A 27,514-nucleotide genomic window follows, 5' to 3' on the forward strand; every position below is an offset into this window, starting at 1 on the left:
ACAGTAGTCTATAGATGCCAATTCTATGCATACTGGTGGAATCAATGTACAGTACAGTAATCTGTGCTAATTCTATGCATACTGGTAGAATACATGTACAGCAGTCTGTGCAAATTCTACATAGATCTCCTATCTGTCACTATGCAGCAAAATTACAATAGTGATTTAAGCCAGTCACACATTTATTTAATGCATCTCTGTGAGAACATGGACAATTATTTTTTTAATATAACTTTCATACATCTTTTTAATTTTGCTTAATATTTTTTTAATGGAAAAGACCATATTCTTTTCTTACAGCAATGACAAATCTTTCTCCTTTTTTTTTATTTTCAGCATGGGCAAATCTGTCAGAACTTAATCATATTTGTCATGTGTCTTCTTGCCCTTCCAAATAGTTCCTCTTTAGTCTGCTACACAAATTTTAAATGACCTCCATCCGCTGGCTCTTATGCTGTGATTTCCCAGGTCTAGATGGAAGGACGTTTTCTGATTCGAAATTCAATATTTTGAGCAAGAAACATGAAGCCAGAAATTTAATCAGAAATAATTGCAAACCCCTTTTTTTTTTTTTTGACAAGTTGAAAATTTTGCCAACCTTGCAGTTCTAGAATGGAGACTTTTGGGATGCCAATAAATTTCAAGATTTTCATTATAAACTCTGTTCAGTGCTGTTCCGACTGAAATCTATGAATTGCCGATAATTCTTCGAGTGAGAGACTAAAATAAAATCTCCAAGATTGCACAGAATTTGCACCTCGATTATTGTGTGTTCCTTCGGTGACTACCATACTGTACATCAGAGACGAATCTGACAAAACTGGGGTCTGGATTTTCTGATGGAAAAATCAATATCAATTGGGCTGCATCTTAACGAAAGAACGTTAAAGGAATCCAGCCTCTGATGCAGAGAAGCTGAACCATTACAATTTGTCTTAATTTAATTGTTTGTGTACAATATTCTTTTAAGGAAGAGGGGTGTATTTCCCCAGAGGGTAACCACTAGCTGATTGTAGTCTCTAGTTATGGAAAATATTTCAATAGCAAGATCAGTTTTATGACATTTTAGGACAGCGTTCAGAAATGTCGTGTAGGATAATACCTTTACATCACAAAGAAACGGCCTCTTTAATCATAAATGTTGTCACACGAAATTGTAGTCTTTAATATATTTTTTGCCATAGTATGTTTTTTATTGTAATTACCCTAGCAGGATTGGGATTTGAAGCACATAATTGCCAATGCCTATTTGGCCTTCCTTCCCTCTTTAAAAAAAGCTCTTATTCACAATCATTTATGTATATATATGCCAAAATGCCATTTAAAACCTTACTTAAACATCCTAGATGTAATCATCCCATGAAATTGACAGCTAATTAACATAATTAACATATACAGGTACATACTTGCTACCTAGCAGCTGGCTACTAGAAAAGCGTCCTGTTGACGCAGTGCTCAACATACTACTTCAATATGCATTCATCCGCTATGACATAGAGCTGGTGCAGATTTCCACTATGCTAATCGCGCATTCAGTACCTGTACAACAGCATTCGGTACATGTACTGTACAACATAACGTAAGTAATGATTCCAATAACTGGGCAACGCCTAAGACAAAACGTGATCGAAAAACATGTGAAAATGTCATCTGAAGGGGAGACCTGTCACCTGTGATGAAATTCGAAAACACACTCACAAATAGTCTCAGAAAAACTTCAATGAAACAAGACCAGACTTCTATACTTCGCGATTATCAGATTCAGAAGGTCGTGGGTGATGACCCCCAGGAGGGTCAAGAGGGCGCAGTGCTGAAGTGTTACCAGTTATTATAGGCTAGGTAGATGGGATAGTGCAATAGTAGAGACAAGACAGGTAAGGGAGGAGGGCAGTAAATAAATTCATTACACCGTCAGCTTAACCTATGATCCATCCGTAACAAATCTGACACCCCTTCAGGGCCAGACGGGTACATACTAATTCAAACATTCAACCTTGCTCAAAATGACACCACTGAGTGGGCTTCAGCGATATATATGACCATCGATAGCATGATGCATCCATATATATGTACAGTGAGTGCCTACACAGAATAGGAATTGTGTGTGTATATTGGTTTATGAAAATCTACGACGAAATAGACGACCTTTTGATGACCTTTCAGGGCCAGACAAGTACACGTACCGTTTCAAACAGCCACATTTGCTACAAGGATACTACAACATGGGCGAACAACTATCTATACGTTATGGAAAATGCCCATTGATTTTGTGTTTTAATAACCAGGAAATGTTTTGCGTTCATTATAAATTCTTTTTAATTGTGGATTGCAAAGAAAGGACATTTATGAATATGATCTGTAAAATGAGACCACAGGATGTGTGAAGATGAACGTCCACATTAACAGTAACTTGATAACGTCAAGAATTGGTGGATAGACCAATAGATCAACTCATAGTGTACAGTTAGGGTTATTGGAGAATAACACAGAAGAGTGAAAAACCAAGCCGCCTTATATTAAACTTACTTCACAAAACAAGTTCCTTCACAAAAAAATAGCTCTTGTCATACAAACTGTTACCCACACAGGATTTCTCAGCATAGCTCCCCTTCAAAATATTTGAATATACATCTGTTTATGTACCTTATATTTTTTTCATTCTTTTTGTATAGTCATCTCAAAGAAGAAACTAAATGCAGTGATGGTGGGGTTTTCTTTCGCTCATCTCGACCCATTGCTACATTATTCATAGGGCTAGCAGCAACAGTGTTAACCAATGACGTGAGATAACAAACAGATGGAGAATAAACTGTACATGTGTGGTACCCATACAGTCGTGAAAGTACTAGATGGCAGCCAGTGCTATCGCCTATCGAGCTACTACATCCATTGTAGCATCAAACGTTGGTAAGGTTACCTCCCTCATCAACAGGCATTACAATAACTGATGTCATGCAATTAGAAAGCTTATAACCTTCCACATAAAGATGTAGGTTACTGAACCACTATAAATGATGAACTTATAAGAACTCTTTCAAGAAAACTCATTATTTATAGTGTTAGTGTTGTTTTTTTAATGTAGCAAAAATATCACTGACATACCGATTAATATGCAACTCCAAGAGCTCTGTCCCTAAACAATATGTGAGAGCCAAAGTGTGAAATGAGTTTGTTGCTCTTTTTTGGGGGTAATAGTCTTGCATCTACCCTCTTAGCATTTAACGTTCAAAAGAGCTTGCGACCAAAAAAATCTGTGGAAATTCTTTCATCACTTCCTGGATCTTGTTAAGACTATTGACGCGGATGCTGCAAGCTTTAATTTCACACCCCAACGAATCCGAGCACATTCATTATGTTTCTCCCAGAATCACAGAGAGGGAAAACAAGATAGATCCAAAGCATGTGGCTGTGCCGCTGAGAAGTAGAGAGGGTGAGGGAAACAAATGAGGGAATGGGAATACTGGCCTAAAAATAAATTATATTAGGGCTCCTCCATCAAGCCATTGAACTTGGTCACCAAACGGAGAGGAATTTTAGTTCCACTGGACAAGACACACCTGACATCAATAATTCATCATAGAGTGTTAGTGTGTGCATAACAAACTACAGAGAAAATTATTCTCATCTGGAATTCCTGAATTGTCTGACGATCTGTGAGAAATCAGCCTTGCCTATTGATAACATATATCCCTTTTCTTCCCACCCTCCCTCTTACCTCCCCTCCCCCCTTCCTTCTCCTTCACCCACATGTACCATCATAGAGCCTCAACAACCAGGCTATTTGATGGCTTAATGCCAGTGGATTTGCCATTTTCCAGTAGAAAAGTCACTGGCAACTGTTTGTCAGTAGACATAAAGTTAAATTTGGTCAGTCAAAAAATTGACCCATTTCCATAATTCCCTAACAGAAGCCCTGTATCACATTGCCTAATATTAGCAAATCTTGGGCTGCTCTGAACAAGCTTGTACAATAACTTACATGTATATATGTATTATATTTCAGGAGAATGTTTGTGAGAACCTTAATCTTAGCCAGTATAGTTTTTTAAGCACTAGCATCTCTTAGCAAGTGGCTACCGATCAATCAATCAATAATCCATACAAACTATTTTATTTTATTTTATTGAAAGTGCACTAGCGAGTGCAAGACAGGTAGAGCACAGTAAATTAATCTTCCTGACAAGTCCATCATGAATTTATAGCTCAAAAGCAAAAACAATTAATGAAACGGTGAACATCCCGCATAGTTTTCTTCGAGGTATTTGATTTTGAATGTTCCGTAGTAAATGTCAGGGATACCCTGTGGGATTTAAGCTACATTAGAACTCGCAGACTGTCTGGTTGTTTTCCAATGAATCTGGAGCAGTATATGACCTGTATTGCAAATTGATTGAAAAAAGATCGCCACAAACGGGATCTAACAAATGCAATATAATCTGGATCCACTTTTACAGCAAACTGTCCACCATGTCTTTGACTAAATTGCAAGAAATTACAATTTGTTACACAATACTTCACACGTGGAGGTAATTTATCCTGAAAAAAATACAAGACGAGAAAATCTGCTATTTTGCAATTAATGTACATATACATTTCTCTGGGTTGTACGTGTTAATTTTATGGGCAAACTGGTATTAAAGACATTTCTGCTGAGAACCTTGGCCAAAATTCATATATTCCGCTGATTATTACTGGGACAGCAGAAGCAAAGAGCATTCAGAATGAAAAACATGACAGGGTTTTTTTTTTGGAACCTCTTCTACGAAAATCTAACAATTCTCAGATGGCTACTGTATGCATGTATTTATTAGTATACAATGATAAATTATCATTATGACACCATTGGATCAATTGATTGATCAGCACATATCAAAATTTATCATCAACAAAAGGAGCCATAACTGAACATAAGATGGAATACTTTAACTCTCAGAGGTCATTCACATCTGGTTTATGTAAAGTATACTTACTTATCTATCACTGAACAACTAACCATTGTGTACCATCATTCCATCAATAAGTACAAAATAAAAATCCAAACTAAACCCTTCCATATACAGTACATACACTAGAAGTACTAAGGATGTGTCATTCTGATACTGGTGTTGTACACAAACGATTCTGTACAATATCAGTTACACCCACTCCATGGGTGTACCAGGTAGGACTGTTTCAGACATGGGATGTTGTGGTTTCACATTTCACAAAATCACTGATCCTGTTGTTGAGTAATCTCTTATCTCTCACTAAGAGGTTAAATCTCAAAAATTACATAATTTAATAAAAATATATATACAAATATATATATTTATATATTCCACATTTCTTTATTGTTGTTTTTTAGTAATACTGGTCATATCAACCTTTCACCTCCATGAAAGCAAAACTATTAATACTTCCTTAATTAAACAACAGCATGAAACAGAAAGACATATATACGGCAACTTGACAAGGTTCACCTTCATTGAAGAAATTTCCTACGAGTTTCCTAACAGTACACATATTATCTTGCTATGTACATGGTTTTGGAATTGCAATTTAATTACTCACTTTTTTAACCTTTAATATTAAGAAGACATGATACCCAACCCTTATTTTTTGGTCTGATTGTGATAGAGATTACAGCGATATCAATGAATGTCAAAATTATGATAAGCCAAACAAAGAGAAAGTAAAAAAGCTCACATCCTAGTGACACTATGACATCACAGATTCACATAATGACAGCTCGCACAACTTTCAAACCAGGATATCTTTCAAATGGTACAGTACAAGAAACTTTCTGAGCTGTTCGAAGGAGTTGTTCGTCACAAAAATATCTGTCATGTATTAAGCCAAAAAGGATGGTTGGTTTTTTTCGTCACCCTAAAACTTTTAGGTAATGTACAGTAGCTTTGAACAGCAGCTATAAAATCCCAGAAGCTAAATGACTCCTCGATACATCACCTTCAGCACAATGATGAAGACAATAAAAGCAGACGTTAATTAATTTTCTGACTCATTTGTGCACCTTTTTTTTTCCTTTTGGTTTTGTAAGTATTTAATTTGGATTATGTGAATTCCTAGATCATTTTATGCCAAAATTACTCAAGTGTCCTTTTTCCCCTATATTTGACAGATGTATATGTGCCTGCAAATATTGAACATCTGCAGTAAAACTTCAAAATATTTCCAAGGGTAAATTGTTGCTGGTTAGAAATGTCAGTGAAATACTGAACATTAATATTTTTGGCATTTTCAGAAATACTGTTGATGTACTGTAGAAGAATTTTGCAATGTCACTGAATGGGTGAATACTGCAGTGCAAAACTAGACTAGATGATCTAGTTCAAAGGAATAGAATGTTGTTACAGAATCCATCTTTTTTAATACCTGTGGTTTACAAATTTGTCTCGCACTCATGCAATAACTAGAAAGTGATTAAATGTCATTTTTAGCTCGGCTGAAAGCTTTCAATTGAGCTTTAAAAGCGATCTGCCATTTCGTCACTTTTCTTCAATTTGGCTGAAATTTCATCAGTGGTTTATGATGGTTAAGTTTTCATACATATTCTATCATATTTTGTGTATTTGAAGGTCATTTGAGGTGACAAGAGGTCATTTTCTGAAAATGTAAAAAATGCTACTCCTCCTAGCCTAGGGCGTTTGTCCAAAGCTTATGCAAAAACAATGTGAACAGGACTGGCTATAGTATTTCTGTAAAAACAATGTATGTGAACAGGACTGACTATCTCTGTTAAAACAATGTATGTGAACAGGACTGGTTATCTCTGTAAAACAATGTATATTAGCAGGACTAAACTGTATCTCTGTAAAAACAATGTATGTGAACAGGACTGACTATCTCTGTAAAAACAGTATGTGAACAGGTCTGACTATGTCTGTAAAAACAATGTACGTGAGCAGGACTGATTATCTCTGTTAAAACAATGTTTGTGAACAGGATGTTTTAACAAAGATAGTCAGTCTTGTTCACATAGAATATTTTTACAGAGATACTCACTCCTGTTCACATACATTGTTTTTACAGACATAGTCAGATGTACGTGAACAGGACTGATTATCTCTGTAAAACAATGTATGTGAACATGACTGAGTATCTCTGTAAAAACAATGGATGTGAACAGGACTGACTATCTCTGTTACAAAAACAATGTATGTGAATAGGACTGATATATGATATTTATCGCACATGTATCTAGATTAATCGTCATGTTCCAATTCAAATCCAGACCATACTGTAAATCGTTGCCAAGTTTTTGTGATCATTAATTCCATACAGGACCACACACTACTGGTTGTATATAATTTATCCTCAATTGTATCATAGATACAGATAGATCTTCAGACTTGGATGATAAAAACTGCTGAATTTAGGGGACAAAAAGTGTCATGGACAGGTGAACAAGTCACTTCCAAGTTCAGCCAAGGTTTGTTTATATAGATTGTACACTTGGCTATATGTTACACCCTCCAAGTCAAATAGTGCAGTTTAAAAGCTAAATAAACATGTGCACCTCATTTTGTTTTTCTTCCTCTTCTTCCTTTGGTGTATCAAGTTATGTTATGGATGTTATTAATAAAGTAATCTTGCAGCATCATCATAACTTATGACTTAATTGTACACTGTATGACTCAATTGATGACTAAATTGTACTGTATGTCATGTTGCAAGGAAGCCACATCCTCCATGCAATGCTATCCTGTCAATAACCTCAATTACTATGTAGGCTACCATGTCATTCAACTCAATTACTACTGTACATACAGTAGGCTACCCGATCAGTCACCTCAATTACTACATAGGCTACCCTGTCAGTAACTTCAATTAGTTCTTAGGCAACCTTGTTGTCAGTAAAGTTCAATTACTATGCAGGCTACCTTGTCAGTAAATTTCAATTACTATGCAGGCTACCCTAGCAATAACTTCAATTACTACGTAGGCTACCCTGTCAGTAACTTCAACTACTTCGTAGGCAACCTTGTCAGTAAAGTTCAACTACTATACAGGCAACCTTGTCAGTAAAGTTCAATTACTATGCAGACTACTTTGTCAGTAAAGTTCAATTACTATGCAGGCTACACTGTCAATAACTTCAACAAGTTCAAATACTATGCTGCCTACCCTATCAATAACTTCAATAACTACGTAGGCTACCCCTATTAGTAACTTCAATGCAGGTTCCCAGTGGCTACCCTGCCACACCTTTGTATCCCTTTCTTGAAAAAGAGAAGGAGTATAAATACACAGTTCAGTACACATTCTTGCACAATGCCTCAATCAGTTATCACTACTATATTCATCTTGACTTTATTACTAACTACATTTCTTCATTACATTCCCACTCTTCTGACAGAAAAATCTATGAAGCCAAATAAAAGGCAATACCATTGTAAGATCCTATTTAGCCATGTTGCAATGTCTCCATACAGAAATATGACTGGACTATCAAAGCTACAAACAGAAATTCTGTAAAATTGGACATGTTGGCCATATAAGCATAACCTCCATTCATGTTTCTATAATAAATTATAAATGATATCAACATATCATTGAGAAGTTCACAGCACCACACTGTTTTCATGACCTTCGTAGAACATGCTGTGAACTGCACTAAACTGTGGAGTGTGCATAATTGGCCACCTCCTCAATGCACAGAGATGATACAGCATAATAATTACATAGGAGGCACAAACCATACCATCATCTCTCGCTTCAACCATAGAGCCCTTTGTGATGAACAACTCAACCAAACAGCTAAGAAAAAAATCTCGCTTCCCTTGGGACATATCGTAGGATCTGGAATCTTTTATTTTCTCTTTTTCTTTCTTTTCATATCTTTTTTTAGGTAAAAATGTTAACAGTGTAGACGCTGAAACGGATGCCATCGATAGGTCATGTTAAGAGCTTCAATATTGCAGATTCATCATAATTTGCAAAACCCATTTCCATTTTATAGAGAATATACGCTGCTGTTAAATAAGGAAATACATAACAAAAATTTAGTATAGTAAAGGTTTCGTAACTGACAAACCTTTGTAATTGACGCACCTTCAAATATTACTAGCAATGATACAGCAGGCAGCCTAAACTTTTTGCAGTCAAACAGAGTTACATATTTGATTAGTTTTAATCCATTTCAGGTATATATACCGATTAAATTGTGCTTTTTTTTCATGCTTTTAACGGCCTCCCCCTAGTTTAGGGGGCATTTAGAAATCTGATTCCCTAAAAATAACCAAAACTACCTCAATATGATACCACTGCTTTCTGGGACCTGACCTGTCTGAGCTTAGAGGCTCAGAGCATAGCCAACAGCTTCAAAGTCAATGGATGTATACTTAGTCCTTTACTACAGTTATCTAATCCACGAATGTGTCAATTTAGGGGTACGATTATGAAAGAACTTGACACCGCAGACATTTTGGAGTCAAATTCTGCTCAATTGTACGTTGCGTAGGCACCGAACAATAAATATTTTGAGATCATTACATTCCTGAGGAACTAAAGAAAAATGCATAAAGTTGAGTGATTTGGATTTTTCTTTGATAGACATTATTAATCAAATTCTTAAGTGCCTCGACTATGCGCCCACCATGCTACAAGTAGCTAGGTTAAATGTCAAGTTAAGACTTTATCAAGTCTTCAGCTCCAAGTGTGAAAAATCACTGTGTTCAAAATATAAACATAAACTACAAAATATGCATAACCTTCTTGAATAATATTCATTTCTATTTTTGCATTTCTGAATTAGTGTTAAAGACTAACGTAGGCTAACGTTAGGCTAAGTTAGACCCAACTTTAGCTATTCAGTTTCACTTAGGTTAACTGTAACACTGGACTTAAGGTCTCACCTTATCCCTACTCTAAAATTCGGGCCTAGGCCTAAGTTAGGTTAAGTGCTTCAAGTGCTTTAGTAGCCTACCTACCTGGTCGTGTTTCCAGTAAAAACCTCAGCTAATCGGGAAGAAATAGACTAAGGTTAGTAATTGTAAGATTTAATGTTTGTAATATTCATAATTCAACAAACGTTTGGTCAATATGCTATAGTATATGATGAACCTATCGGTGCCTGGACAAAGTGGCAGTACTAATTTAGAATCCGTACCATTCGACCCTAGGCCTACTTCCTAACCCTATTCCCTACTTCCTAACCCTACTCCCTAACCCTAGTCCCTACTTCCTAACCCCTAACCCTACTCCCTAACCCTACTTCCTAACCCCTAACCTTATTCTGCCGATTCGAAGTAAGCTTTCCCTTTTTATGGTACTGATTCTAAAGTTAGGCCAAAGTGGCAGGGTTGTTTTGAGTTAGATAACTTGTACTTTAAATGTAAGTTGTATAGCTACCTGGATAGGCCTAACGTTAGCCTAGGCCTAGTTCTATACAGGCTAAAGTAACAATTAGGCTCACTTCACTTTTATCAAGAGACTAAGGATCTTCTGTCAACAGGCATGACAGTGAACACAGGGTTCCATGATAGCTTACGGTCTAACTCAGAGTGACCTGGTGTACTGTGGTCATTATATGCCTAACTGGGGCCTAATACTAGTAATAATAACATAAATGATGCAGCGGTTGTTGTGCAACAACTAAATTAGTAAAGGCTTCCCAACGTTAGACACACTTACCGTAGGCCTAATTTATGGTCTGGACGGATTAGTAATCCTTATCCTTTTTATGTGAGAATACGGTGTTGATTCCTCGTCCTCCGGTAAGATCCAAAGCACAGGTGACGCTTACAAATCCAACTATCTCCAGGTAAGACTAAGAGTAAGACGATCAACCTGTTTTGTGGACTGAGAATACTAGTATCGTAAGTCAAGAGCTAAAATGAAATCCCGATCCCTCACAGTGCTAACCGTTATATAGATACTATAGATACGTTCGTACGTACGTACGTACGTCAGTGGACAATCGCAGAGAACCTGCTTAGGACTACTGTATTTGCTAATGTGGTGCCTAGGCGCTGCAGTGCAACGTGAAGGAAACACAGCCTATACACTGTTCATTCGCAAATCCTGTCAAAATGCAAAATGCACGCTGTGCATAGGTAGGGCGCACTACATTGAACAAGAACTATCCGCCCAACGAAACCTTAGACCACGTGATCAATCCAAAGTTCCCAAGTCGTATAAAGTGGCTTTTGATTGGTTTCATTTGCATGTTGCTAGGACACATTGACGTCATCGGGGCAGTCCCGAGGTTTAGTGTTTATAATAATATTACTGACGTTGACTTTCTGTTGTGGTTGTGATTACAAAGAAGTAGCAATTATTGGATACTCACAAATAGAATCTTAATCTCCATTCTTGTAATAATAACTGCGAGCTGCTGAGGGAAGTTTTGCACAGCACGATAAGATGATGAAGGGAGTTTATTTGGGAGAGTCTTTTCAATTAATAGTTTGCTCGATTTCAACACAAAGGGGCATCATGGGGGAAAGGGGGATAATAATAATGGAACATATAGTAGAGAAAGGAGTAAATTATGGGCAATGGGTTCGGAGCACAAAGAAGACAGCCTTACATGGTTATTTCGCTTACCCTGTCAAGATATCAATCTAGGCCACACCACTCGAACCCCAGCCCTTCCTTCTCTATCACAAGCGATTAGATATAAATTATGTATCTAGTACGCTGACCTCGCGCATCAGTACATGCCTTGCAGGCCGTTCTCCTGGGTAAAAGCGGGGAAAGGTGCACTATTGCAATTGAAGGCTAAAAAGAGGTTCAATGTCAGAAATGTATAGCCAAAAACAATGATTCGTCCAACTTTCAGTACACACACTTAGGCATTGCTTTGCACCTATTATGTAGTATGCGGGTTTATGTGCTATTATTCAGGATATGGTGACCATTAATTAAACATTAATTGCACATCGTTTACAACTAGGATGTCATTAACTCCGCACGTGCCATTTTACGGTGACTATGCTCGAGAAAACTTGGAAATGAAACTCCTTTGTGAATGGAAAGCCACTTAAAAGCAATGATCACTGACGTCATAACTATTCGTCACGTCCATCCTGTGTTCGAACTGAATGACAATATACACACGTACTACATAAAACTATGCAGTAATTGGTTTCTCTTCACTAGATCTTGTTTTGTTTAGCCACGTGACTAAGCAAGTCTATTTGTGTCCTATCTACATATTCCACTTTGACCTTTGCATTGAATATAAACAGTATATGTTGCAATAATACTGACGTGCGTTCTTATCAAAGATTTAGTGACGTTTGTTGACTCACCGGGACAGGATAAGTTCCACCGGTTAAGTCGGGGGTAAATCAATTGCGTGATAATTTATTACGTAACCGCATTTGTTTAACATCGTAAAATAACATGAACATACATGCTTCGATAAACTTTGAGAGCGCGAGGTATTTTGTAATTGCGATGACAGACAGATTCAGACACTTCGACACATGGGCGTCATAAAGTAAAACATGGGCAGGAAATTGGCGTGCGAAGAGTAGCGTTATCATTATTCGGGCAACTATGTTCAATATGAAGTGAATACTCAGAGCAACAAGTCGGTTGGATTTTAATAAAATAGTTGTCAACCCCCTACCCCCATGCAAACACGTGTCATATGGCGTAGCCTCTTGCTCAATGTGACGTCATACGTTCGTTGAACACTTCTGGAACTGCATGCAAGTGTGTAGCACCGAGGAGTTGTTATGGAACAACTCCCTGGTGGCACCTTTATGCCTTAGACGCATGAAGGAGTTTGGATCCGACCGTGACCGACTTGAGACCAAACTTAGCTTGATGAAAATAATACCATAGCAGGTGTCCATTTTAAAAGCTATATAAATATATATATATATCCTCAGTCATTAACCCGTCAGAATCTGTCAGTAAAAGTGACCGGCTTCATGCTTCAAATTTATTTGCTAAATATCATTTACCATTCATGGATAATGCCTGTAATCTGGGGTCAGCAAAAGTTCATCATCAGTGGCAGAGGTCATGCTGTCGAACAGACGATGGAATCCCACAGTCTGTTGACCTCATACACTGAGATTTCAGTCCATTCCGACTGCGATCACAAAATACGATAATATGCAGAAAATCAAAATAATCGACTGTGTTCAGATGAAATTCATGCTCTTCGCATTTTGTTTTCTTTTATTGTAGCAAACGGTCCCACCAAGTTTGCTTATATTTGCTCATGATTAAAGTCCCTGGCTTCGTGTCAATAAAATAAACAAGATTTAAAAAAACCAATTCCACTAGCTGCACCGTTCCCTACAGCGTTCATATACTCTGATCCGTTCACGATTAGCCTAAACTATAAGAAATACCACCTACATTATTTTACATACAATGCAAAGCCTATATGTCTATGTGTACATGTTTAATGTATGGAAGCGTGGTATAGGTCTGGAATCAATGTTGATGTTATCATAAATGTAAAGATAAACTACTAAGAACTGGTAAAATGTGACAAATGAGACGAGGCCTATACACACATATATACACACACAGACACACACATATGTCCATATACTTATCCAAATATCCTTTATACTAACGGCCTGTTTCAATTGTGTGCTATAATTAAAGAGAGTATACCTTACTATGTGTTATAATGCACTCGGTTTTGTTCTATGTTGTGGTTTCATGTATATAGGGCTATATTAACACGTTGTCAGTTGATTATAAGATTTCTGAAGTAACTTCCTGAACAAAACGCCATAACTTTCAGATATGAAAACTGAATTCTTTAAGAAGAATGAACTTATCTCGAATTCTGACAGATTTAAAAGTACAACTGCTCGAATATATGAGAAAGATGTTAATCTCATATTTGACAGTTATAGAACTTAGAATTGTTACAAAAAGGAGGTGAACCTCACCATTTTGACAGATATGAAAGCCACACGGTTTATATTTCGTCACTAATTTGCCAAACCTGGTGAGTTTTGGACAAAATACGTTTGAAAGTAATCAAGCTAAGACAAGCTCCTTAATTAAATCCATTTTTGTGCCTTTCGTCTCCTGCTATAACTCACAACTTACAAAAAAGAGAACAATATAAAAACAAAATTTCCAATAATTTTCCTAATTATTTGAAAATGAAGTAAAGTTAATAAATGGCAGTGTTGTGGAACTTTGGTATCGAGTAATACAAAATAATTTACCTCGAAAGGATCCCTCTTTACTATTTCTAATCATAAAGTGCCCGAACTATACCCTGCAGTTTATTCCGTCCATAACATATGTACCTATAATTCGAGCATACTTTGCATTAAAGACTCGGAGCGAAAGTACATAGACTAAGAAACAGTGGTGTTGCCAAGGGGGAGGGTTGGGGCACATCCCCATCCCCCAAAAATAAATTACCCTGGTACTCCCCCCCCCCCCTCCCCGCAATGAAATTTGCCATATCCAAGGAAAAGCAAGATACACTTATCTTTGACTGTTTACTGACTAAAATGAAATAACGTGTTTCTCCAAATATCTGCTGATTTGAAGGGCTGATATTATTTCAGGAAACGACGATCAAAGCGACAAATCACGCTATATAGCACCTATAGCAGGCCCCTGGATCCCACGCCATCATGGTCTCGGGCGCCAGCTAGCATTACCCGTATTTTTGTGCCTATATATAGATTGTGACTTTCGTGTAAGTTCACACAAAATGATGTACTATAGTTACGTGTGCGACAATCGATTGCAGGGTTTGGTGAGGGAAGTGGACTTGTAATGTTTGATTTTATTGATGTAAGACGAATAATCCAAATGGTGCTCACTATGTCACATGATATATAAATCAAGCAGACAGTCCGGGCAACTTTCTAACGCTGATGCCACTCTGACACTATCCTCTCATATCATGCTTCAAAGCACTTGTACTGGCAGTATTAACCGAGTTGCTAACTTTTAGCTGATAGAACCTGATATTTATACTGTTCATACTGTCAGTAAGAGTGGTTTGAAAGCGGGACATGATGAAAGACCAGTATAAAAAAATATCCCAACTGGTTGATACCTGCAAGCTTAGTTTTCTTGAATATTCGAGAATGTCGACGATGGTATAATGACAATACGATGAACGACTGGTAGAAAGTCTAATAGGGGCGTCCTGTATACTGGAAGCAACATCGATAAACTTGCCTATCCTGCTTTCACAGATAGGTTTTTACTCAAAACAACCTTCTTAAATTGTCTTGTCTATTCGGAGACAACCTTTATATGCACGGCGAGTGTCAGTGTTCAGCGTTAAACCCAATAAAGGTATTCAGGGTGGGCGCAACAATCAATTTTCCATGCAGGGTCACAAATTATTATTATCATTATTTTGTCATAATATTTACATCGTTGTTATTATTGTATTCGTCAGCTAATATAGGCTACTCACACACTTAGGGTCAATGTCTCCGTCGCAGCTTGATTGGCAAAATCACTATGCACTTTAAATGAAAACCTGTTATATGTACGTCACTGGGGAGATAAGAAAATGGTCTCAAAATAAAAAACATTTTTTAAGTATATACGCATGACTATATTTATATAACCTATCGTAACCGAGGGATTTCTTATTAAATGTGACTGAAAACATATAATCACGGACTTAGTCAGCCACAAATATTGACGATCGAAGGAGGGGTGATTCATTGAGCTACCCGTATGTCACAAGTCACTTCGACAAGTGAAATGCACAACTCTGTGTGCACCTGTACACCCTCTTATAAACTTTTAATGGTTTCGGGTTTGTATGTGTTGGTTTGTATACCTCTTACATTTTATTATTTTTATTTTTGTTTTGTTTTTTCAACTAGAAGACAACCTCCCCTTGTGTATAGCTTGCATCGGGGCCCATGGTACGTTAACCTAAATAGCATACCTGGAAATATGAAAAAGAGAATAATGTGCTCTCAATTTCATAATATTATTTTTTATAAAAGAAGGCTGTTAAAAGGAAGCCATGTCACATAAAGTTTCCCGAACCCGATCTGGTTATTGGTGCAACGTCCTGTATGAATGGCATGTTTTGAGCTCGATCCATATGTCAAATGTGTAACATGAAAAAAATCACTATCCTTCTTTTCCTGAATAATATGAACAAATTCAGAATTTTAAATATCTCACCAACGGAAGCAAGTTATATGAGGAGGGGAATGACATATGTTCTGGGCCCTACTTTCTATATTTGCTCTATATTAAAACATGTTTTAAATACACTGTATTATTTCAGCTTTATAGTTGCATTGGTCTATTTACCTTGTTACTTCAGAAAAAAAAATATTCGAGTTTACATAAAAACTGTCTTTTTGTATTAATTTTTGCGCCCTGTAGAAACCAAAAGAAATTTATCATTCCTTTGACTCATTTGTGAGAGTAGACTAGATAACTCTCAACTTTTAATTTAAAATAGATTTTTCAAAATAGATTTGACCACTGCTTACAAGAAAAGTTGAGTGATAAGTTACGTTTTAGCCAACACAAGAGAAGATTCACATTTATATGTTTAGTGGTGAAGTTGCATACAATTTCTAATTTTGACGTTTTCCAGATATTGGAGATCGAAGTTGTCATATTTTGTACCAGAATGAAACTGAATTTACCTCTGAACATTCATAAATTCAAAGTCTATGAATTAGAAATTGTTAAGTTACCTTTAACTTTTAAAGATTGACTTTGGACGTAATTTTAGTTTTCATGCATTATAGCCCAAGGAAAGACTGCTTGTAATGTTTCTATAACTGTTTGGGTTGTTAAAATATTCAGCTTTAAAATATGCTATAAAATGTCTGGAATGCTCCTTTAAGGCTCAATTTAATGATGACGTCGGTTCTTCGGTGCAGTCCTAAATGTTAATGTTAATCCATTGTATTGTTAATTACTAATGCTCTTTGAACTTTACTATCGTAAACAAAAGAGCGTGCAACTCGAGTTTGTCCTGCATTGTAAAACGTGTTATTTGTGGCTATTACAGTGTTTTATGTCTTCAGATGTTTAAAGTGTCATTTCACCGAAATAAAAAGCGGTATAGAAATAAAACCGGGATTGAAAGTAGTAAGTTTCTTAACGGTGTGCATCAGTCAAAAATCATTGTGGAAAGCCTTAAGCCATCCTTGAATTTCTGAACAAGAAGCACGGCTAGGAGACCCCCAACTGCACCTCAAAATGATGTAGAGCGAGTGTAAATATAACTTGAACGGTATGTTTTGGATCACTTGGAAACATGACAAGTCTTTTGAAAATACCTCCAAACTTTAACGTCAACTGTCCATAAATAATATGTCAGAAATGGTTAAAATCCCGGTTTTTTACCAAGGAAGATCACGTCGCCCCAGTCTCAATTGTGATCATGAGTGGGGATCTTGTTTTCCCGTTCGCCACTGTACAGTTCAATCGGTTCCCATGGTTTCATTATTCTGAGCTGGTTGATCGTCCCGCAAGATAAATCAAACCTGAACTATATACACAATAAGTCTCTGCTTGAGACACAGACATAGGAGGCTTTAAAATTGTCTGGATTCATATATATACCTGCGTCCTGTATATTAATAAACTTGATATTGTATCTGGTTGCACCGATCAATGAATCTCATTATGTTGACAGCGTCTTTGGATGCAACAATCAAGAATTAAGGATGACTATTTTTGCATCGTATATTTGGTTTGGAAATTGATGAATCTAATTATGTCTATATCTTAGCACGTGTTTGGCGTACACAAATCTCATTATGTTGACATCTTATTTGGCTGCAGCAATCAAGTTAGGATTACCATGGTTACATTTTTTTTCATTATTCATGATTCGTATTATCTTCAAATCGCACCCTCATTATTATGACATCGTATTTAGCTGCAACATTCAAGTTAACGACTACCGTGGTTTATTTGGCTTCAACAATCGTTCATTTAAAAGTATATATATATATATATATATATATATATATATATATATATATATATATATATATATATATATATATATATATATATATATATATATATATATATATATATATATATGCCCGGCTTCCACATCATTATTGGAACATTCATGTTCCATTCACCTCAGTTTGTCGTGTTTATTTCAAACCGAGGCTCCACGGTTAAAACGTTTTATTACAATCTGTCGATAACAACCTTCCCAACTCAATCTTTATGTTTCTTTTCCAAGACGGTTTAAATAAATCCATTGTAAAATAACGATTTTGACTCAAAAGAGACCTAATATTCTGTTTCTTTCCCAAACCACAGCATATCGATTTAGCAAATAAATAAATCAAGTTAGACCTTCATTGGGCCCATACCCTGGATAAAACATTATTCAAGATTTTGCTTCCGTGGGAACTAACAGTTTTAAAAGTACAGCTACCATAGTAAGGATGGCAATCGATTTACTGTCTAGCTGGGGAAAAAGAGATTTAAGGAAAAGATTAAACAGAAGATGATGAAGAATAAACCACAATCTTTGCACAGTTTGTTAGTTTTTATTTCTACGCTTATTTTTATAACGTATAAATAGATATGGAATATATATATATATATATATATATATATATATATATATATATATATATAGGCCTATATATCGAGAGAAAGGTTGGATCTCGGGTGAGATACAAAAATTTAATTAAGTGGGTGATCGGAAGTAAAACAGCTAATGTTTGGGTTTTGGAGAGCTTTCGAGCAACCTAGCTCTTCTTCAGTGCATGGTCACCGAAAGTTCGGTGACCATGCACTGAAGAAGAGCTGGAGCACATTTAAAAGCCGTGTTGGGTAACTGAACACATTCACTTTATTTCTCCCTATACTTGAATCTTCCAAAGTAAATAAATATATAAAAAAATAGTAAAAACTACTAATCTCATAGCACATGAAATGTTGGAGCTCCCTTATGAGATACACGTGTCATAATGAGCCTGATAGGTCTAGCACCTATACGACATTAGTCACTAAGCCTTGGGTCGGGGAACTTTCATATTGTGTCCCCACCCTTCAGAAAGTGGGGGACATGCCCCCCCCCCTGTATGTAGGTATTTCATCATTCAGCACCATGCCTGTATCATCCTCACAGGATTTAAAAATCCCTTTTGAAATAATTTTTCTGCATGAAATCACTCATTTTAGTTGAGCAGGTTGGCACCCTAATGTCAAACTTAGTATAGTATTACATTAGAAGTACCATGAATTAAGTTAACATGTAACCCCTTTGATAGAAATCAACGGTAATACACACACATACATTAATCTGTGTATAGGCACCTGATGAATAGAAAAGATTATTCTGTCCGCATGTAATTTACTCGGGTTGGTAAGGATGGATCTGTTTAAAATCGATCCTTACGACCAATTTCGAAACTTTGGCATATAATATAATAAAACTGAGAATGAGAATGAGTGGAAAGTATGGCGGTATAACAAAATAAGTATGCGAAAAAGATCAGACACGTGTGTGCATTCCTCCTGTTTACAACTAGCGCCATCTATTCTTGTCGCAGCAGGGGGTGTATGGGGTCGGACTAACAATGACCTTCACGACAAGAGTTAACTGGCTTCATTATGCGCTCACAAATGTCCTTCATAAAATATCTTCAGAGAGAGAGATAAACTTGACTTTAACTTTTAACAAACACCTTATCTAGGGCTACTACAAAAACACCTGTGTATGTAAATATATAACAAACCCGATGGTCTGACGTTTCGATTCCAATAGAGGCTTCTTCAAGCTTCAACAACTCATCGTCATGGGGAACATAGCCAACGAACGGCAATGTCTCCAAGTTCAAGTTGTAACAGCGAGGATCGACGTATAGAGTAATGCGGGTATCTCATCATTAATGACCACCGACAGCCTACCCACAAGATCACATATTAAACAGAGATATTAACCGATTTTTGGAAGACAATCCTCTATAAGAGGTCATACAACCCAGCCCCTTTCACCTTCCATCCCCTTCCAGTCCATTTGTTCCGTCCCATTCTCCACCAGTCTCTAGCCCGTCTTTCCTCTTCGCGTTATGCTTTGTTACACCCTGACCAATATCTTCTCAAAGAGGGTCCGACCAATATAAAATAAGTCTACAAGGGCGTAGGAACCGGGGGGCTGGGGGAGCCAGCCCCCAGTTAAAAATATGGAGGGGCGGAAGTATCATTCCGCCCCCCCCCCGCTTCGCAAGCCAGAAAACCCCTTTTTCATTTCCAAATGAGAAAAAAATCTCATTTGGAGCACCAAATTGCATCTAAGGCCAGGTGAAAATGCAAAATTATATACAAAATGGAGTGGGTGGGTTGAAGTGTGCTATATTGCACCAAATTGTATCTGAGGCCACCTGGAAATGCAAAAAAATTCCAAAGACCGGCCATCAGTCTTCAGCCCCCCCCCCCCCACTCAAAAGTACCTTCCTACGCCACTGAAATAAGAAATAATTATCTTTTAATTAATGAAAACACATAACAAGTTGGGATGCACGATAGATTTTGAAGTAGGTCTAGTTCAATTTGTATGGGTTCACCGGTTTTTGGCAGGTTGCAAAAACTTGACGTTCGCTTCGGCAAAAGAACGCCTTCATAATTTGGCACCGAACACAACAATGCAGAGACAAATATTAGCTTATTTCTGTGATGAAGACACGGCTCTGGAAACAATATAAGAAGGGCGCCATCGCTCTTTTAGAATTTGAATTTGTAAACATGCAATTGTTGCCAATCGGAGGCAAAGTTCAAATCAGATGCCAGCGCCAAATAATTTTCTATAAAAATGAAGGGGTTTTCTTCAGATAAAATAGAAGGCGTAAGCCCTCGACGGTCTCCCCGTCTTGCAAGCAAGAGGAGAGCTTCGATGTCTGTAGTTGATGATCCCAATCAGCGTTTTGGCACTTTTGGAATACGAAGAAACATGACCAAACGAGTGAAACCTAGTGTTAAGAAAATATCAAGAGGAAGTTTGTTAGGAGAGACAAGTAACGTTAGACCTTTCGATTTCGCAAGCAGTGCTAAGAAAACCCAACTGCAGAAAGAAGAGAGAAACTACCACCAGAGTAACGTGAAGCGAAAACCGCCAAGAGATCATCAATTTAAAAAGCCCCAGTTGAGATCAAAAAAGAAGTAGGCTATCCAGGGTTCTCCAGAAGAATACTCCAGGCTAAATAGGCCTAGGCTAAGCCTATTTATGGTAGCATACGCCTATTAAAAGCCCCATTGACTTACACACTAAATCACACAAGTAATGTGTTCCTCTAATTTAGTCTAGATCGAAGTTCTCACTAGCAAAACGTTACCCATCACTGGATAGCTGACAAGTTGGTCATTCATTGCACCATCAATTTTCCGTATCATGACCATGCAGATATTTTGCTATGAAGTATGAGAGCCTGAAGTTTTTGTACCACATGTACTTCCATTCATTCCCTTCAAGTTTCAACATGCATTCCACAAAAATACAGATCTTGAAAGATAACATATTAGATGTTCTCCTACAGCTTTTTGTCACCTTTCCTGAAGGAGAACACTCAAGCGGATAGATATAGACTCTTACAGGAGTACATTCAACCTTATGAATCACATTTACAAAAGTTAGACAATCTTAGAACTTAATCTAACTTGAGGCCAAATCAAGGCCCATAGCCTATCTATTCCTGTTAGGGATAGCCTTATAGTTATACACACAGGTGTCAAGTACGTTGACTTACTATACTTCTAGTACAACTAGCCTATACTGCATGATGGGTCCAATTATGACACAGTTTGTAGAGGCTGGGTGGGAGAGAGACAGTCAAAGAAGACATGACACCACTGGAGTCAGAGCTGAACTGCCTTGTATTTTACTTTACATGCTACACTCGGTGTACTGTACCAGTAGCACTACATTCTATATACATTACAACAAGGCATGAGAACAATAGACAATTACATAACACACATTCCACATACAGATGTACCTCTAGAAGTTAATAGGCCAAGGTGTAAGTCTTTTCGTAAAACAGGCGGAATGTGTTCAGAATTCACTTTGATGATCTTAAATGAGTTAAAACACTATCCTTTGTTTTAATGTAAATATAACAAGAACAATAAAGTTCTAGAAAGAATATAGGGATATTTATTTAATATATGACCTGTTCCCATTCGTAACAATGCTGCAGATTATTGTGTTGATGGAAAACACATTGCAAGTGCAATACCTGTTTTGTTACATTACATATCTGTAAACTGAAATTTACAAAATAAAAAGTACTGGAGCCTTGACTTAAAACTCATAGCTTAGGAATATATGAAATAGGTCTTTGGCTCAAAAAATTTCTTGTTTTAAGCTCTCCATTCTTATTACATAGTTAGACCTAGGCCAGGATTTCTACCTTCTTTAGTCTTTGGCTATGCTTCAATAAAGGTGTGAATTGTTCACTGTCATGTAAATTGTGGACTTTTTGATAAAGATTTCATCAGGGTCTGTGAGTTATCTCTGGTAAAAATAACGCAAAACATCTTTTATGAAGTGAGGTTTACCATTGCGTCAAAGGAAAATCTACTTTGTTCACTCACTCGTCACCTGTTTTTATGTACATGCTGAATGTGCATTAGCTAGAAAAAGACATTAATTGATTGTATTTAATTATGAAAATATTGATGGCCAGCACATAGAATAACATGAAATGAGTTTTTCAAAGATTCTGTGCCTCCCGTCTCAATTTTTTTCCTGAATATATATATCATATTGCATCCACTTGACAGAATTCACTTGTTGTATTTTTTTCCCAGTTCAAGGCAGAAACCTGCAGATTTTTCAACATTAACTCATTCCGTTTCTACCTGTGGGTTGAATCAAGTCGGCCTCAACTCAATGACAAGTGAAAAGGTTTGATCAAACTTTTAAATCAGATCATATCAAATGTGAGAGTGAATTGTCCTTTCTTTGAATAATGAAGTATTCATTTTAATAATTGCATTTTAAATAATATTGCCACTTAAAATGACGATTTTTAGGTCTTACATTGGAAATGCACAGGTAATGCTTCCAGTAAATATTGTCCAGAGGTGTTCAGTTTTAGATATCACTGTAAACTCTTGTCATTTGAATTACTGATTTTTAGCCAAATGAGTCCAAAAGCAAATTATACTTCTAAATATTTTGCTAAGGTAGTCCTTATTTCTTTAGTTTGTCTGCATGGCAATATCAATCTTTTTGACAAGTCTGAAGATGTTTAACGGTACCTATAAGAACTTTCCTACCATCGATCTGGTTGTTCTTCAGTTGATCAGAAATTGATGGGGTTCAAAGTTCATTTTCTTGCAAGGATTTTTGTTTTCCTTCGATAACCTAGCAACCTTTCAAAGCTGTTCAATACAGTAATGTCATGGGTTTCCATCGATAACCTGTCAACCTCTCAAAGCTGTTAAATACAGTAATGTCATGTTTTTACTTCGATAACCTTGCAACCTCTCAAAGCTTTTCAATACAGTAAATGTCATGTTTTTACTTCGATAACCTTGCAACCCCTCAAAGCTGTTCAACACAGTTATGTCATGTTTTTTTCCAAAGTTTGAGACCATGATGATAACAGTATGGCTTTGGTATATAGCATATCATTAGCTGAGTAGGTGGGATCTTAATGCAGTAAAGGTATCATATATGGAGGATACACACTTTAGTCACATCATGCTAGCGTTTCTCTTAATTCTAACCTAACTGCAGAGACACTCTCGTAAGAGGAAGGCTAAGGATGAATGCTTCGATTTTGAGTTGGATGAAGTCGATCTTCCGGGATTATCGGGGAGTAACAGCAGCGGCTCGCTGGTAAGAATGAAAATGAAAAAAAAAAACAACTTTGACATCAGTGAAATGGATGTCATGGTGCAATTATCAATGTTACTTCCATTTGTTTCTCAGTACTCTGAAAGTCGTCTTGCAAGTTTGGTATTTTGTCTGCATCTAATGCTAGCTGGTACCAACACTTTCAAGCTACTATTAACTCTTAATATTGGGAAGAGAAGGAAGGAATTAGTGAGAAGCCTAATGCAAAGTTTTATTGGAAACCGGTGCTCATGTGTTAACAAAGCATTTGGTCTTCAGAGTCTTCAGAGGTTTAACTGTTCAAACCAAATGTATGGTTTACATCTGCAGTACAGAGAATCCTTTCTTGAGGAAGAATAGTGATCAGATGTTACACTTTGTATTTGTAAACCTTCTTTTCTCAGTCAGATCAGTCAAACAGAATGATAGTTTTGGAGAATGGGCTTGGCAATATTGATCAAAGGCCTAAGAGAACAAATTTAGCAAGTTTTATCTAGATTGCTGTTAAGAATTTTTGGCAGAATTTTTTTTTTGGGTAATGCTAAGTTTTGTCCTTCATGTTGTTGAATATTACAAGCTCTGCACATATTCCTTTAATTTCTGCAGTTATCAATGTCATCAGATTTGGCAAACAAAACGTGACATAAATTCTTTTTAAATAAATAAACAACAGAAAGTTAACTGGGAAATTATTAACAATGGAAAAGTCTAGAACTTTTTGGCTAGAAATGGGAGTCCAACCAGTGTCTTTAGGGCTAAAAACCCAGTGCTCTACCAATTGAGCTATCTAGCCATTAGCTAGATAGATAGATAGCTAGATAGTTCAAACCCCTACATGGCCATTTCCAGGGAATAATTGATCTAGTAACGTATTGCAAATTGCTATGCAAACTATATATGTATATACAGAAATACACATAGTCCATAGTATTTTATGAGACAAAATTCTGAGCCTTCAATACTGTTACACAAAATCGGAACAATAAATTATTTCCCTGATTGTATCGTTGGGGGCGCCAGTCAGAAGTTATAGTTCCTCGAATACTGTGTTACGAGAGATCACACTGTATAGTTTTGATTCGATACAACCCAGAAAGCAGGCAGCAGGGTACACATCCGAAGTGAATTTTTTAATTTTTTTCTGGTTCGAATCCCATTCTAATAAGATATTTCCTTGTTCTTTTCCATTAGAATCCTTTTGATGGATGTGTCGAAAATGACAAATTTTTCAGAAATAGAAACACAAAAATTGTGAAATTTCAAGTACTGTACAGTATTGCAGTACCTATCACATTGATGTTTTAAGCCTATTGTCAGAAGGACTTTTTATTCAGAGTTTGTTGCTCTATAGATGGGTTTCCATATCAAAGAATGTTGTTTCAATTTAAACTCAGTCAGTCACCCTAATCTACAGTTAATGTATGAAAAGTTTCCTTTTGTTTGTTTCATTTCGATAATGAAAACCTCTCCAACGTTCAGATGATGACAAGAGTGACACTAAGGAAGTGTTTCGTTGAAAGTGAAAATCATGACTGAAAGTTTTAAATGATTTTACTATTTAGTAGAGAGCACACTTGAGCTAGGATAACTGTTTACCATTGACCCTTCAATGTAGTTTGTACTGCTGAATGATTGCTGCAGTAATTCACAAAGCTTACAGACTCCTAATAATCTATGAATGCAGACGTATGTTATCATCAGGTAATGCGATGTAGCGATGCAGTTGGACTTGTTATAAAGCTTATAAATGCAAGAGCCAGCAAAAATGACCATTGTGTCACCTGCCTTGATATTTAGGCTAGGCTCTCTCTCTCTGTATGAAATTGTATTGAAAGTGTACAGCAATCTTGAATGGCACCGCGACCTACCATCGACCAGGGAATATCTTATCTGGTTTAGCATAGCAGAATGATGGCCAAGCAAAATGCTAAATAAATGTAACAGATGTAATTGTAGTGTTTGTAGATTACAGGTTCTTACTAAGCACTCCCCTCACGATTTCAAAATGAAATTTTATCAACCTCAAATTTGCTCCAAACCCTTTTTGTACGAAATCATACCCTAACTTGTAGTATCAGTTACATCAAGACTATTTGAAACACCGGCTGAAGGATTTGACGTGCTGTTACACATATCTAGTTGGCTGTAGGTATAAGTAACAGCACCGCAAAATGGAGGTGATGTCGAGCTGTCGACTGTATAGCTTTAGTTGGATATAGCATGACAGGCACATCAAAATAAATGCAGGAGAGTAAAGCTTTGATCCCATCCAGGGTATAAAACATCAATTGTGCTGAGTATGCTCTTACAGTCTAGATGTCTATATTGTTATACCATACACAGGAAGGGAAAGCTATAGTCTAGTAGATATTTCACACTGGTTACATGTAAGCAAAAGGTCAAAGGGTTAAACTAAGATGCAACACATAAGATAAAGGCCCGGTCACACTATACCGATTTTTTATCGGAATACTATCCGATTTTCCCGGAGGAATCGAAACAGCCTGTTTTTCGTTCGGGTCTTCTAGCCACAGTGATAAGGACCTGATTTGCTATCTGTTGAGCCATTCCGATGTGGAAAAGCCCTCTCCTAACTTTTGATATTGACTCCGTTTCCTTTTATCGGATAGCTATCCGATTTCTCTTCCGATTTTTATCGTTTTTCGATGTGACGTCACTTCAGAATGTAGTCAGTTTTAGAACCCCTCAGATTTGAAGTAGGTATTCGAATATTCCACTGCATTCATTAAATTCACTACTACAAACCTCACTCTTCGGCCTAAAATCGGAAAAATCGGACCGTATTCCGATAAAATATCGCTGCAGTGTGACCGGGCCTTTAGGGTTAACTTGACCAGAAGCCAGCATGACACAATAATATTAATTCTATGTGATGGAGAAACTTGAGGATAGTGGACGGTAGAATATGTTCATCAAGTGGGTAGAATATGTTCATCAGTTTGTGCCCTTCTTTGACTGCAGAATTAAACCAGCACCCCTATCCAGGTATACTAACCCCCTAACCCCTAGCCTACTGTATGTTGTAATTACTATATGTTGTAATACATTACAACTCTTGGTTGTATACAGCCTCCCTGTAGTTTGTTGTTTCATTCATGATAATCATAAAGTTGTGAGTAAATTTACCAGAGTCATCGAAAGATAGTCTTTCTTTGACACCAAAAGTAGACGGGTAGCTTACTCTGTGTAATACAAAGGTTGTACACAGCCGTCATACACCTCATGTATCATATATCTTGTCAGAAATTTCTAGGTACATTCATGTTGTTTCATAAAGCTGTGAGTCATTTTACCAGATTCATCGAAAGATGCCAAAGTTTGACACCAAAAGTAGACCAGTAGCTTCTCCATACCAGTAGTCTCTGTGTAATAGTAACTTGCTTGTATACAGCTTCCATATAACCCATGTATGTACATATATATATTTCCACAGTAGGTTTATATCTACCTTATTCATAAAGTGGTGACTAATTTCATGAACCCTAGAAATGATCAAAGGTCATATTTATAATAACAACAAATCACAAGGCAAACATGTCATACTGTACTCCTGTATTAGCAGCTGTATGAGGTATTGTAAGTCCAGTTTACACACAGGGTTTTGTTAATTGAAGGGGGGGAGGGTTCATTGGGGGAGGGGGAGGTTGTAAACCTCACAGACTAAGCTGTTACCAGTGTTATCTTAATCATCCATTAAGTTATATATAGCTTAAATGTTCAAATTTATAAATTTAC

At 36.8% G+C, this 27,514-nt stretch overlaps 2 protein-coding genes and 1 long non-coding RNA gene across 3 annotated transcripts in view; 2 read left to right on the forward strand and 1 right to left on the reverse strand.

The window, feature by feature from the left end:
• LOC139961226 (plasma membrane calcium-transporting ATPase 1-like) overlaps positions 1–11,048 on the reverse strand; it is a 145,047-nt gene extending 133,999 nt beyond the window's left edge. The window contains exon 1 of the mRNA XM_071960290.1: positions 10,633–11,048. The gene's annotated coding sequence lies outside the window, so the exon portion shown is untranslated. The remainder of the gene's footprint in view (positions 1–10,632) is intronic.
• LOC139961229 (uncharacterized) lies at positions 5,589–10,466 on the forward strand. Its single transcript, XR_011790789.1, has 2 exons — positions 5,589–7,909; positions 7,943–10,466. It is a non-coding gene; the product is annotated as an uncharacterized lncRNA (long non-coding RNA).
• A 9,619-nt stretch (positions 11,049–20,667) lies between the features above and the next one.
• Positions 20,668–27,514, forward strand: part of LOC139961228 (rho guanine nucleotide exchange factor 3-like) — a 72,015-nt gene continuing 65,168 nt past the window's right edge. The window contains exons 1-3 of the mRNA XM_071960291.1: positions 20,668–21,078; positions 22,726–22,822; positions 23,660–23,761. Of these exons, the coding sequence (XP_071816392.1) occupies positions 20,732–21,078; positions 22,726–22,822; positions 23,660–23,761 (546 nt within the window). The 5' untranslated portion in view covers positions 20,668–20,731. The remainder of the gene's footprint in view (positions 21,079–22,725; positions 22,823–23,659; positions 23,762–27,514) is intronic.

This window comes from Apostichopus japonicus, chromosome 20 (genome assembly GCF_037975245.1).
Source record: "Apostichopus japonicus isolate 1M-3 chromosome 20, ASM3797524v1, whole genome shotgun sequence".
NCBI lineage: Eukaryota > Metazoa > Echinodermata > Holothuroidea > Aspidochirotida > Stichopodidae > Apostichopus > Apostichopus japonicus.